We start from the raw sequence: 16,177 nt of genomic DNA on the forward strand, positions 1-16,177 counted from the left end.
CACGTGAGTATTGTGTGGTAAAGTTAGTACCGTGCGGTGAATGGTTGATGGCACAACTATGCTAAGGCTCCCTCCACCGCTGGTCCATCCAACTACTGGACGGATGGCGTTGAATGCTCGATGAAGATAGCTATCCTGCTTATTAAATTGAACACCGCACATCTGCGTCCGTCCAACTGCTCGAAGAAAATTACGTCCAGCGGATGGATGTTTTGGAATAATTCGGCGAACGTTTGTTACAGGCGACCGGGTGGAAGTTTTAATTAGCTGCGGATGCGCACAGTATTGCTTCAACAGACACCATCACTAGTGGTATTCAAAAATATATACCTAATGGATTTTGCTGTTCTTAACTTTTGTACTGCCGACGTGCGCAGTTTTGCACGGTACGATTTGTCCGAAAACTGCCTAGGTGCTTATCTACGAACTGCCTATTGTGCGAAAATCGCCAACGTGCGCTGTAAAAGACGTCTCATATTTGTTATGCTGGCTTTCAATGTTGTCCAAATGCTTTGAAATTCATTCCTGTATAGACAACACACAGATAAAAGGTCTTTATATGCGTACACAACGAAGAGCAGGGTTCAGCTTTCTTCCTCGAAGGGGAAAAAGGAAATAATATTAGTGTTAGAGAATACACGTAATTATAATAAAAGTCTAAATTTTTTGCAAACAAATAATTACACTAATTAATAAAGTACTCACATAAATATACACATTTATAATTTGGATTAATTCACATTTTTGTTCTAAAATTGTACAATCTGGACGACGGCTTCCCCACCCACTCACCCAGTTTTGATTCTAGATACGAGTATGACGAAGTATCGTACATATGGACCACAGACTATAGATATTTATAGTTCTAGTAGATTCAGTTTCTAGTAGATAGATCTATATATTATGTGGTATGATCGATGACTTGACGCGAGCTATTATCGGGTCAGAGTAGCTTGGTACCTTACTGTACATACAGTGCTTTTAAGAATATCCACGGTTACGGAAATTTGCGGCTGGTATATACATTTTGTATTGTGTGGAACCAGATGACAACCGAAGCTAGAGAGAAACTTGAGTAAACAAAATATCATGCATATAATTTAATTAGTTTTACTTGTAATACATTTAATTATCTGCCAGAATAAATGTGTTACATTAATTTTAGACTACATGCAAATGAAGTAAGTGTTCATCCTACAGAATAATTTTGTTTCATATTTATATCGTTGGATTATGCACGAACTAGTAGCAATAGCAAGTTGATCAAGAAGAGGATTTACTTAGAGATAATATTTTGCTCATTGTTCATAATTAACAGCCTTTTTTTGGTGAAATTTTCAGTTCCGTTTACTTGTAGAGGATACTTGACAGTGCTTATAATAGTGCTAAAAAGTCATAATATTTCAAGCTTGCCATGTAAATTAGGCCCATTGCTTCTAGAAACAGATTATACGTTTTGAAAACTCTTATTCATAATGTGACGAGCAGCAGTCAGAAAAAATCTTTAGAAGAGAGAGTTATATTAGACTTTTATTAGACTTAAGAAATTTTATTTTATTTTTTATTCCATCATTTTTAACTATATATTTTGGAATATTTAGTGTAGTTTTATAAGATCTTTAGGAGTAGATATTTCTGTCACAGAAAGAATGTTCACTCCAACAGCATAAGGATAATTGTCTGAAAGACGTTCACTTCAACCGCTTAATTAAGTCGCGTTAGATAGACGCGGTATTCAACCTTCACTATTTAAACACTGAATTGGCTATGGGTAGCGAAGAGCCATCGAGTTTTATGTCACAGCTAAATTTAGAACAGGGAACAAGCACCTGTGATAAGCCGAGGTAATAAACACTCCCAACAATCAGCTGTTGAGAGTCCTGCAGATAACCTCACTTATTTCTGAGAAGACTTATTCTCGACCGTTTCTTAGAGACGGAATTCCACAACTTCATTGCAGAAATTACCGTATTATACATTGTTCTTTTCCTTTCATCGATTATATCTGAATATAGCATTTTTTTCTGTAGTACTCGGTAAAGTCTGTTTAATAAATGATTAAAAACGAAAAAAAAGAAAATAATCATCTCTATTAAGTTAAAGTGACCGTAAATTCTTGGCCTTGTATATTATTAAAAATTGTTTCTGTTGACATATTTTACTCATAAATATATACAGTGTGATTTAAAAGTATGTATACACTCTGTTTAGTTTTTGATGGATAAATACGGAGGGATGGAATTCAGAACACCTTTCTAGCAAATAGACTTTTTATTCACCGTTACAACTTTGCCCATTTCCTCAAAGTGGGATTTTTTTTTTGGGGGGGGGGCTCAAAAGTTTTAAATGTAAAGACTCATTAAGGGACACCTCATTTGAAAGGTCTTGATAAAAGACGAAGAACAGTGAAAACTAGAGCTAAGACGTCTTAATTTAGTTAATTCCAACCAGAAACTGAACATGATACTGGCCCTCCTCAAAACTGATAAGATAAGGGAGGTATGTACTGCAGCGGGTGATAACTGTAAAACAGGTAAGTTTGTAAGGGTTAGTGGTTTTCTGTTGAAGTTATTTACTTTCTGAATGTGGACGTTATAAGTTAATTCCCTCTCTCTATTTATAAATATTGACAAAAATTGATTTGTTCCCGCAGACTATGAAAGGTGTATGGTTTTAAGCTATGGTTGAACGTAATTTTGAGCAATACATTAACCGATAACTTTTTGATGTTACGTGAACTTCTGTTACGAAGAACAGAAGAATTTCATTCACTAACAGCTGTGACTAATAAGCTGTGCATTACGCCTATCCCATTACCCAGCCGATGAATGATGCAGTAAAAACGTGTTGCAAAACCATACGCTGACAAGCTTTTTGCAGAAGGTTTCGAGGATGCGTGAATCACATATCCTGAACAGGAAAACAACTCATCATCCATGTGGGAACACTGATAAACGTGGTAGCACTTGGGCTCTGCATTAGTAATGCACATAGGTTGAATGTTTTCACAAACTATTACCTAAGAAAACTCGTGCCCGCCTATCCCAATCCACACAATATTTTAGAAGGGTCTCCTTGAATTACCTTCAAGTTCAGTATGCACAAAGATAGTACGTTGCCCTTTTCTACCAATAACATGAATTTATATATATCTCGTATACAGGGTGTCAATTAAGTCTGGAACCTCTTTTTTAATTTTTGAACCATAATAGAAAGAAATACCAAAGTTCACACGTGCTTACTGGTGATAGTAATGCACACATCTGCCCAATTACCGACCGGATAATCCCTTTGGGGGACGGTCCACAAGGAGTCAGACAAAATTCTTAAATAGCAGCATAGGTCTAGTTTGGTATATCAAATTAAAGGTCTTACTTAGCAGAGTACAATGCCGCAAACCGGATTTCAAAAGGTGAATTCATTCAGTAGTTATAGCTATTTGAATTTTAAAACAATTGAACAATGTAAATTATTAAGTATTACAAGTAAACACCAATTTTTAAGTACCTATCACCAGTAAGCACGTGTGAACTTTGGTATTTTTTTATATTGTGGTTTAAAAATTAAAAAAGAGGTTCCAGACTTAATTGACACCCTGTATATATATAATCTGTCTGTCTCTTTATATACTTCTATGAGATTACGTAGAATTATATGTATATTTTGAAATTCAGTATGTATGGTGTTTGTAGGTAGTTTTTTGTTGACACAAGCATAATATGTTAAATATTGTATCTTTCTGTTACTGATCTTTAAATTGTAACTTTCCGGATGTAGTGGTAACGCACTCACCCGGCACATTAAAGATCCGGGTTCGAATATCGGCGGAGCAAGTACTTTTTGTAATTCAATATTTATTGAAATGTGACTATATGTTGTAACATATCTGTTTACATATTATACCATATTATGAGAAAGTTTAAGATATTACCCTAAAGTTCAGTAACCACCGTGTTAGTAGATTTGATATCTACTATTACGTTATTGTACCTGCCTGTCACGTTATTTACATGTACGATATTTTGAGAACAGATAAAAGTATTACTCTGAAATAAATTCTGTACGCATGGCGTTAGCAGAATACCATTTTAGATCGCTATTGGTAGGATGAACATATTGTATCCGGTTCGTGGTCAACACGTACAATTCGAGAGTAGTCCTATTTATATCGCAATCCACCACGAATTATCTATTCGATTTGTAAACGAAACCACCCAATTTAGTTACACACGGTTAACTGAACATCCACCTGAAAACTGTTTAATATTGGTACACGAAAAATTTTTCGAATGAAATGACAGAAGAAGAGAGAGGCTCGATTTCATACAGCCGCTTCCAAACGATCCTTAATAAAAAGTTTAACCTTGTGTGTTCAATTCTGTTAGAGGACGGAGCACAGGACGGTCACAAAGTGAATCCCTTGATCATAGATTAACTCCTCCGGCGATATCGGTCCCATTGCAATATCGATATCACTCGACACAATTTAATAACCCAAACGAGATTTTATTACAGTTTTAAAACCGCATAAGCAAAGTTAATGAAGAATATAAAGGTCAATATACTTTAATGTTTTATTGTTTACCACAGAAATATTCTGATTTATACGATTGAAACATTTATCTAATTTACGATATAAAAATTAGCCTATACGAGTATATCCGACTAGGAATGGCAGTGACTTGTGCACTCCTAGTCATCGCCTTACTCTCTCCGAAAAAAAACCTTGATTTCACTGGTCCTTTTCACTTTAAAACCTGCCATCTGATATAAAAAGTTGTAGTGAAAGGCCGAATCTAAAGGGCTTTAGTAATTGATGAGAAACATTTAGTTGAGAAGGAGGTTATATATATGTGATTGCTGACATTTATTTAGTTACGTGGCATCAAGTTTATTTCTAAATTAATTGGCCGATAATTGAGATGTACACAATGGTTGTACAATTCATTCGTGAACTAAATATATGTATTGTCTAATTTAATTTACTTTTTATATTTACTTTTGTGATGTGTCTGACGAAAATAGCCTTCTATCGAAAGGCCTCACAAAATAAAAATTGTGTATTATCTCTGTCTGCTAATCTCCGAAACAAAAACAACACACACACACACATGCACGCACGCACGCACGCACGCACACACACACACACACACACACACACACACGCACGCACGCACGCACGCACGCACGCGCACGCACACACACATATTTATAATTCAGAATATAGAAGATTATTTAATGTCTTTCCTTTTTGATTTGGAACATTCCCGGTAGCAACCGAAGGACAATTTGATGTTTAATTTATTCATTATATTACTTTGGTGTAAGATGTTAATGGAGCTCTATTCATATCTCTGACGGCCCAGTTTGCCTCATTTTAAGGTCGATTCAATTTTACCAACAATACTCGTGATATGTTTTCGGTCTATCAACAAAAACCCTCTTGTTATGATTTCGATCGTTTATAATCAAACTAAGTAACGCCAGTTTAAACTCCAGTCTCTGTTCGTTGCGAAGTTTCCTTGAATAAGCAGAATTTCATGAATATTCAATGGTAACCGAACAAATAATCGCATATTCAGACGTGTTTCCAATGATGAAGACTATATAACGCAATGCAAATATCATTTATGTAGCATATCCACTTCACAGGTCGCTGACGAAAACTAGCACACTCAAACTAGAAAACAAGGGGTTGATAATTTTACATAATATCTTACCTTCGAGAGGTATGAGTTCATCCAATTGACAAAAGTTTTCTTCTGCACTCGCTCTTGTTCATCTGAAACATGTTGAGACATTTCTTAGACGTATATACGGTGAAAATATAACCACAGGATCATCATAAGTATCTATTTTATATAAATTACTAGCAAATGCCAGCGGCTTCGCACGCAATTTCCTGTTGAAAAACAGTACACTATATTCACGTATTCTTTTTCTATCACATTCTAAACACTCCTGAGATAACTGATAGTCGTTCCTTCTTGAGACTCTTGGGCGCAATATGAAGGTATGTACCATATTTCCTGCCTCTATCTTTCGTTGTTTTGCTAAGGTGTTGATAAGTTATTCAGTACAATTACTTTATATAGATGAATCTCGATAAACTAATTTGGTTATAAAGAATCAAATTCGGTCTGTTAAAATTAATTTTCTGTCTAAGATATTTCCAGTATTATCGTGGTCCGATAAAGAAAATGTATCAACCAAAATCAAATTCGATCATAAAGCGTCTTCTTTTGGATCTTTTCGTTTACCTTCGATGTAACCAAATTAGATTACCTTATGTGCAAACATTCACGGCTTTGTGCAATGAGGTGGTTTTTACAACAGCGTTTAATAGTATTTTCATTGCATTAGATAGCTTATTGATCATTGGTGCAATCTAAATTTAAAATTATTAATAACTTCGTCTATGAAATCTGCAATTACACAACAGATCAAGCACTTTACAACAATAATTTTCTAAATTTTAAATGTAAACAAATATTTCTGCCTCTTTGATGAACTGCAGGTGAAAGTATTAACAGCCGTTAAGAATCAGTTCATTTTGTATTACGTGTCGTAGCGCAGTCCGTCGAATCGAAGGTAAAACATTCCAAAATCAACAACTACTTAAAAATTAATAAAAAAAAACAATTTTCCAGTGGACCAAATTGTGAATCTAAACCATTCTCAAATCCCCTTTAACACACACAAGAAATTTCGTAAAAGTCGGTCCAGTCGCTTAGGAGTTCAGTAGTGACATACACACGCACACAAGAAAAGAAAGATATATGTAATAAATAACATAAATACATATATATATATATATATATATATATATATATATATATATATATATATATATTGGACTGCCCTCTGAGATTTTAGCTTGAAATATTAATAAATCTAAGTTACTTCATCTAAGTGTATTCAATATTCAAGTCTCTGGGACCTTTCTATTAAGAGTTATCGCATAGACAGATTGACGACATGATCTTAAGAACGGCCCGTCAGGTCCCTAATACAAATACAACTGGCCCTATATGACGTTCCATCCCTAATTCTTGCAGAACTCTACAAGTCTGTAACTTATTGTGGCATAATGTATACTTTTTAAAGTACAGTGGACCAGTTCATTCTCTAAATGACTTCTATGATGTCTACACAACAAATAAACATATGTATTTTGTTAAGGCTTGTAACAAATATTACAGTTATAGCATTGAGTAACGACCCTTTATAATATAGTTACAGTCGTTACAGCTTTGTATAGCGCAAGCTCAGTGACGGTGTAAATATTGTCGCTCACAAGAGCGCAAACTAATGAGGTGGCCCTACAGAGACTGCAGTGCGTCATCTAATAAACTTGACCGGAGGCCCGGGGGGGCCGGGCGTCTGGCACGGCACTGGGCGAGAAAGCCGGACTGCGATGTATGATTATAGCGCATAATGTACATGCAGTGTTCACGCCTCGTTGCACTTTGGTATGGCTCCAAACAGGAACACGTGTTTTTGTTCCTCTCCAATTGTCGGTAACTAGCAAACTTTGGCTGGCAATGTGACTTGCAATGTACGAGCTAATGCCAGGTACTGAAGTCCGTTGCTAATAAACTGTGAATGAGTGTTATGAATTTGGATCCGCTCACTGATTCAGAATCGTCCGTACTGGCTGACTAGTCGTATTGGCAAGTCGGTAAAGGCATAGTTGTCAAGAGTTTATTTCTAGCTATTACGTAGCCTTCTGAGTATAATAGCAACGGTAAAACTTCCTGGAACACGTTTAGAAAATGTGTATGCTGTATGCATACGTTGGTTGAAAGCAAAGGGATCTTATTCTATTCTCCTAAATATTCCAGAGTACATATTAAGCATTTTTAATGGAACTTACTAAACCTATGCATATATAAAACAATAACACCTTATCAGTATAACGCAAAGTGCGCAAACCCTTACTAGTTTTAAAGGATATGTTTTTATTTCTAAAGACTTGATACATCAAAATATTTTCAATGTTGACTTCGAGTGATACAAAGTTATAACCCTGTAACGGGAAGCTTTCTATTATCAATAAGAATTCGTACATTTACGACAGTTTTTATTTGGTTTTTTCTAGTAAAGGCTTTTAAAAATAATACTGTATTCATTTCATTACATAATATACTACTTTTGAGGTGGATTACGTTTTATTTATATTGCCTATAATTGATAAAACTAAGAGTTTTTTTTATTTATGGCAGTAAAATATTGTGTTTCATTGATTAGAAACAAATTGTGTGTACAAATTTTAACTTTTCAAAACAAAGGCTTCAAATATACAGTTTTAAAAATATATTACCAAAAAGTGTTTGTAAAAATGGAGGAACCTCTATACAACAGACTTAATTTAAGGTGAAGTTAGGGAAACAAATCTTATCAGCAAGAATTCGTAAACTGGGCGATAACATCCAGTAAACAGTGTACATTACATGGCAGTTGGTGGTTACTTGGCAGATAAGCTGACTAGACAAGCCTGCCAATCTAAAAGCAGAATATTTGTGTCGTACGAACACAACACGCACGAATGCTTATTGTATAAGGCAGATTGTATTTTTCCTTTCGTGGTTACCTAAAGAAATTCGATATTATTTATCATTCCATTTCGTAATCCTAAAATTGTAATATGAGATTGCAATAAATCTACAACGGAACAGGATCAAGGTATGCAGTGACAAGTCTGATTCGAAGAAGAGGAAAGTAAACTTCTACATTCAGCGAGAAACAAACACGATCAGCTCGAATACAATCGGCCCTTCAACAAATCACTGTTGGGTCACGATTCCTGGAATTGATGAACAATACGCAGCTCCAACTCCACCTCTGCTTATTCAACCTGCACTGTGTTCCTTGAATTCAGATAAAATTAATTGCAAAGCTTATCAGATTTCTTAGTACTTTGCGATCTCAATAAATTCGTAATAAACGATACCGGTATGCGTGTAATTTCATCCATATCGAATGAGTGACCTGGATAATTTAGAATGGATAAATAGATAATTTAGATGACTTATTAAACGACATCTAAGACAAAATGAAATTTATTGATAAAACGATCAATTCAAATCAGATACATGATGAAGTTGATAGACTACACGAACTCTTATAAATATTAGTATATACTGCAAAATGTTTAAAGCATGAATCATCTCAAACTCGAAAAGATAATAAGAAAGCAGAGCGAGCAGAACTGAAGTGGAGAAAAACAAAAGAGCCTTAAGAAGTAAGATGCACTACATCTGCACTGCACTTCTACCCCTCCTTACTTATGGATCTGTTTTGCTGACCTATATACAGACAGAGTCCTTCACTGTAGCTACAAAACTCTGTTGTTTAACATCGGAGTGCTTTTGTGGTGTTCAATAAACACCATGTAGAAAATACTTAGGTTCTATTTGCACTACATTTCAACTTCTTTTCCTCAGTTAATATCTTGTTTATTGATTCAATAATTTGATTGAGTTTCATACATTATACACAATCATAGACTGAAGGATTCTTGATTTTGTTTCTTTTGAGGCGATAATGTTATATATATTTTTTTCGAGTAGTTAAAAGGAGATTGAACATATATAATTATAAAAGTAAGTAAGTTTTCATCAATATGCGTGTATATGTGTTTCCTGAAATTTGCAACGGAATTTTGCAGGCCTTAATATCATGAGAATCAGTTGATAATGATGAGAATGGGCTAAATTAACAAATTTTTGACTTTTTATATTGTCAAAGATGTGTATTTTTGACTGGTATCTAACCAAACCCGTTTGAAGTTGGGAACACAAATAACTCTTACAAGATATAATTTTAAAAGATAATTTTTAATGATCGTTGGTTGTTAATATTAACATGTCCTTAATTAATATGTGAACAGTACAGCGGTGTATTTAGGGGAAAGCCGAGATGGGGGTAGCCCAAACCGTCCTTATAACATAATCTAATAATTTAATGGTTCTACAAATCGCTTTGTTATGAAGTAACATTTAAAATTATATACAATAATAAATAATAAACCTTTTGATCACTTTTGATATATTTTTTTATTTCGTACGATGTACATTTCAAATTCTATGAATTCATCTTCAGGTACATTTTTAGGTTAGGGTAAATTATGATAATAAATAATTGAAACCAGATTGTCATATGTTTGACTGCCTTGGTGGCTAAATTTGTTGTATTTAATTTTATATTATATTTAATTATATAATTACATAAAATTTAAATTTTTACAGATTTTTAAGGAACTTAATCAAAAACATTAGTACTGATTTGAAAGCGATAAAGTTGCATTAAATAATACATAAGGCCGCAGTTATTCTACAATAGATTTCGTTGACAGCTCGCGCTGTGTTGAGAGTACATCAGTTTAGTCGTATACAAAAACTCGTACATTTCATCAGAACTCCCTTTCATTTTAATCTAATAATGGTTATGAATACTATAAAAATTTGATAAAAATGGACTTCTACGTAAGTCTGGTCCTATTTCTGCCTTTATAGTATTTGTAAAGCATTATTATTACAGCTGGACCATACTCGGCGATATGTTCAGAGACAAGCGCCACTAATATAAGATTAAGGAATGTAAATATCTTGTTGGTTCATTTTCTGTGTTGTATCTTTTATTGAAGTCAAAAGGTTTTTGTTCAAAAGACGTTTTTATTGATTCCACAATATAATTTAATATCAAAAGCGCTTTTACTGGTTAAAGCATCGTCAGTTAATGTAGACAGAAAACATGTGTATGAAATACAATAACAACATATGATAGAGCATTTAAAATAAACTTATTATAAAGACCAATAAATAACTAATACATTATAAAAGTATTATTTGGAAAAATATTGCTTGCGATTTATAATTTTTGAATAGATTTATTCTTTTACCAAAGGTAGAAAAATATCACTGAAATTTACAGAAAGTACACTATCATTCAAAACCGTCATCATGCACTTTCAATTTCGCTTCTTTTAGTCCAGGAAGGAAAAAATAACTATACTTGATGATTCAAAATGCATATGGTGATTTTCCATTAAAACATATTCCACTTATTTATATTTTTCAAAGTTTTCTTATTTATAATTAATTAAATATGTTTTTATATTCTATTTTCCAAAGGTCTTGATATTTGTCCAATATAAATCTTTTTGTATCCCCAGTCAATTTTAAAAATTACATTATTGGTTTTTTGATGTTATTGTTTTAATTTTGTTAAGTAACTTCTTAGATTATTTAATGAGTTAAAACAGTACGGATTTTAAATTTATAATTTATGTTGTACATTTTTCTAGCGTTCCTTTTACACAAGGCATGGTTATTATTTTAAACACTTTTCAATCTTTAGTTTCACATGTAAAAACATCCTAAATATTAAATATTTATAACATGAAAAGAGGCCAAATCTATCTACTCCTCCTCCCCATTGAATATGAGCTTTTCAGTTAGGCTCCCCAAAATGTGATTCTAGATACGCCACTGGGCCAATAAGATCGCTAGGAGTTCAGCTGTGTTAACAAACAGCTCTTCAACAATGTTTTACCTGCAAGAATGACGTCAGTAAAACTCTCAATTATTAATAGTTGTATGCAGATTGCTGTTGGGACATTCTGTACAGTCAGATAAAATATACAAAACCCTTAGCGCTTAGCGCACCGTAACACGACTCGTCGAAGTCATTCGCTAAGGCTCATGCCCAAAGAAAAGACAGTAGTCTAAGGAACAAATGTACACTATAAAACGCGACCCAAGAGCCAAATAAACTTCTTCAATTTGCGGTTCATCTGGATTTTTATTCAAACTCTTATTTAATGGCTATTGTATCATCAAAATTGCATAAACTATTATAATAACATACCATTATTTTAAAGTTATTATCCCAGGTCAAACTAATAAAATTGTGATACGAGATCAGTTATTGATATTTTTTAATCCTTTTAATACAGTTACTTTTTGACCCCCACCGAAAATTCCTCTACTGAGGTATGCTTGTTCATTGTAAATTGCGTCTCCGTTCCTAGACTAAACCAACGAGATGTGTATAATTAACAGTTGTTTATATGCCTATCTCATTAGAAATAACTCAACATGTGCGGTATAAAATGGAATCAATCAACAAGATTAATGACAGTGGGCTTGATACATATGGATGCTGCGTGGTCGCGGAAGGTTTGGCATGGGCACGCCGAGACGGTACAAGGGGTCAGATATAGCTGCAGCGAAAGTGAGAGGGCTCCGAGCCGGTGTAGCCTTGGTCTGGCTGGCGAGGTCAGGCACTCAGTCCGGGTCGTACAACATCCAGTCGCACGACAATCGCATCGCGTCGCTTCTTGTCTGACAACCATGCATTTCTGCATTGTTACTGTTCTTTCCGTACTAATAGCCCTGGTCTGGCTGGCGAGGTCAGGCACTCAGTCCGGGTCGTACAACATCCAGTCGCACGACAATCGCATCGCGTCGCTTCTTGTCTGACAACCATGCATTTCTGCATTGTTACTGTTCTTTCCGTACTAATAGCCCTGGTCTGGCTGGCGAGGTCAGGCACTCAGTCCGGGTCGTACAACATCCAGTCGCACGACAATCGCATCGCGTCGCTTCTTGTCTGACAACCATGCATTTCTGCATTGTTACTGTTCTTTCCGTACTAATAGCCCTGGTCTGGCTGGCGAGGTCAGGCACTCAGTCCGGGTCGTACAACATCTAGTCGCACGACAATCGCATCGCGTCGCTTCTTGTCTGACAACCGTGCATTTCTGCATTGTTACTGTTCTTGCCGTACTAATAGCCCTGGTCTGGCTGGCGAGGTCAGGCACTCAGTCCGGGTCGTACAACATCCAGTCGCACGACAATCGCATCGCGTCGCTTCTTGTCTGACAACCATGCATTTCTGCATTGTTACTGCTCTTGCCGTACTAATATCCCTGGTCTGACTAGCGAGGTCAGGCACTCAGTCCGGGTCGTACAACATCTAGTCGCACGACAATCGCATCGCGTCGCTTCTTGTCTGACAACCATGCATTTCTGCATTGTTACTGTTCTTGCCGTACTAATAGCCCTGGTCTGGCTGGCGAGGTCAGGCACTCAGTCCGGGTCGTACAACATCCAGTCGCACGACAATCGCATCGCGTCGCTTCTTGTCTGACAACCATGCATTTCTGCATTGTTACTGTTCTTTCCGTACTAATAGCCCTGGTCTGGCTGGCGAGGTCAGGCACTCAGTCCGGGTCGTACAACATCTAGTCGCACGACAATCGCATCGCGTCGCTTCTTGTCTGACAACCGTGCATTTCTGCATTGTTACTGTTCTTGCCGTACTAATAGCCCTGGTCTGGCTGGCGAGGTCAGGCACTCAGTCCGGGTCGTACAACATCCAGTCGCACGACAATCGCATCGCGTCGCTTCTTGTCTGACAACCATGCATTTCTGCATTGTTACTGTTCTTTCCGTACTAATAGCCCTGGTCTGGCTGGCGAGGTCAGGCACTCAGTCCGGGTCGTACAACATCTAGTCGCACGACAATCGCATCGCGTCGCTTCTTGTCTGACAACCGTGCATTTCTGCATTGTTACTGTTCTTGCCGTACTAATAGCCCTGGTCTGGCTGGCGAGGTCAGGCACTCAGTCCGGGTCGTACAACATCCAGTCGCACGACAATCGCATCGCGTCGCTTCTTGTCTGACAACCATGCATTTCTGCATTGTTACTGCTCTTGCCGTACTAATATCCCTGGTCTGACTAGCGAGGTCAGGCACTCAGTCCGGGTCGTACAACATCTAGTCGCACGACAATCGCATCGCGTCGCTTCTTGTCTGACAACCATGCATTTCTGCATTGTTACTGTTCTTGCCGTACTAATAGCCCTGGTCTGGCTGGCGAGGTCAGTCACTCTGTCCTTGTCGTACAACATCCAGTCGCACGACAATCGCATCGCGTCGCTTCTTGTCTGGCAACCGTGCATTTCTGCATTGTTTCTGCTCTTTAATTTAGAAATGCTATGGCATGGTGATAAATTTAGATCGGCCAGAGTAAAACGATTCTCTTTCCTCAGATCTTTTTAAAAATCAAAATTTCACCTTGAAATATTACGCCAAATCTAAATACAAGTATACCAGGCAAAAGAAACCAACTAGGAACCAAAGCTAAGAAAAAATAGGACATTTCATGACAAAAGTATTAGTGCATTTTTTAATATTATTTGTTATATGTTTATGTACTGATACATACATTCATTCCTATTTTTTTACAGAATTGATTATTCTCATGCTGCACCAGTTTTGTTTAATGTCGATTTGAATAAGTTTTGACAAATAAATGTTATTTTTTGAGGTTATAAAAATTTAGACTGCAGCTTCAAGCATTTTGAAGGAAGCTTACTGACACGTCTAAAATTAAGCTTTCGAGTGCAACAAAATAAAACTACAAAAAATAACACCTTATAAGCGTAAATGGACCAACTCCTTTACAAAGAAGATTTTGTATTCTTAAAGGACTTCCATCAGAACAACTAAATATTGGAAATCCGTGCAGTCCTAAGTTGTTATTAAACATTCCTCAATGTCAGCGCCCTGCTAAATAACGTCAATGAAGTCGACATTTACTTTAACGCATTATATATAATTTCGTTAAAGACTGAATCACAAAAAATACTTGCTCCACCTGGACTCGAACTCGGATCTCTTGCCGAGATACTGAGTAAATTTAAATCGCATGAGAATAGATTAGTAATATTGCAATCACAAAATATACCCATTTCTTCCGATTGAGCTTGAGGAACCATTACCCAAATCACTCCCTTCAAAACTTGCTGTTTCGAAAATTAACATTCTACGTTCTCTATAAATTATACTCATATATTTTGTACCTCCATTAGTTAAAAAAAACGTATGGGACAACAATGTATTGCGACAAAACTTAAAAAAGCATATACAAAGATATACATTAAATAGCGTGAGAAATAAAGTTTTATATCAAATAACCGATATGGGTTTAATAACAATTCTATTACACGTATTATTCAGTTATGAAGTCGTATTTCTTTCGATAGAAAAATGACAAAAATCTAAGATCTAAGTTAAGAGACTTGAAAAGTTCGTACACAGTTGATATGTTGAAGACTTGTGTGAGCTTAGTCTCTGTGATACTAAAAGCATTTCTAAAATGATGGATTTAGTACTCTCAGATGATTAGAAACGGAACACATTTCTTCAGATTCAATCTGTTGTAGAAAAAATATCACGCGTTAGGGTTTCATATAAAACAGGAAAATTCTTTAAAGTAGGCCTAGTTTTTATAAATCATTTGTCGATGAAGAACTAATATCAAATCATATGTCATATCAAATCTAACCGAGCCATCATATCCGTTAGCCAAGGACCACACAACACGATACCTAGTACATTAGTACCAAAAACACGAAACTAGCCACTGTCCCATTTTAGAAGTAACTCGACCGTACAGTTCGAGGTCGCCTGTGGTCTGTCTCTCTACGTCTTGCAGAGTCCCGGACAGACCTCGACCTTGGTTCGGGTTCACCGGAGGGAGCCCCAGAGAAGATAATTATGCCACAGTACAGACGTCCGCGTCTGGCTTCTACACATCACGTCGAACAATCTGAAATACTTCAAAACTAAACGATCTTTAGTATGTTTTATAATTAATAATATCTGTACATAACCCTTATTATTTACATTGCATAATTATACAAGTGTTTTTTCAACAGTAGAGATATGATGTTACTCATACGTAGTAAGTATACAACAACACTGAATACCTGGCAGACTACTCTTATAACTAAGCAAATACAGAAGTAATATAATTAGGAACATAGGTTTTGTTGTAAGATATTAATTGTATATACTACAATACAACTTCTTGTTGGTCTGTAGAGTAGTACATTAGGTGCCAGGTCTGAGTGAAGTTCAGTAAATGAGTGTTTTCGGCTCTTGCAATTTTGTGTATAAAATTTGAAGAAGATGAAGGGAAGCTATTTTCGTTTTTGTAGAAACTGGTAAATACTTTAGAGTCCATTCTACATGTGTATAAACCCCAATGAATGGATAATACGTTTCTTCGAATTACACCAACGTTATCATTAAAACGTAATGAGTGATCGATCCATTAATTCCTTCAAGTTCATATCACTGCATTAGCACACTGTAAACGCGG

At 35.9% G+C, this 16,177-nt stretch overlaps 1 protein-coding gene across 1 annotated transcript in view; it reads right to left on the minus strand.

The window, feature by feature from the left end:
- Positions 1 to 16,177, minus strand: part of LOC124358202 (nesprin-1-like) — a 363,429-nt gene that overhangs the window by 293,463 nt on the left and 53,789 nt on the right. The window contains exon 5 of the mRNA XM_046810494.1: positions 5,721 to 5,782. Within this exon, the coding sequence (XP_046666450.1) occupies positions 5,721 to 5,782 (62 nt within the window). The remainder of the gene's footprint in view (positions 1 to 5,720; positions 5,783 to 16,177) is intronic.

This window comes from Homalodisca vitripennis, chromosome 3 (genome assembly GCF_021130785.1).
Source record: "Homalodisca vitripennis isolate AUS2020 chromosome 3, UT_GWSS_2.1, whole genome shotgun sequence".
NCBI lineage: Eukaryota > Metazoa > Arthropoda > Insecta > Hemiptera > Cicadellidae > Homalodisca > Homalodisca vitripennis.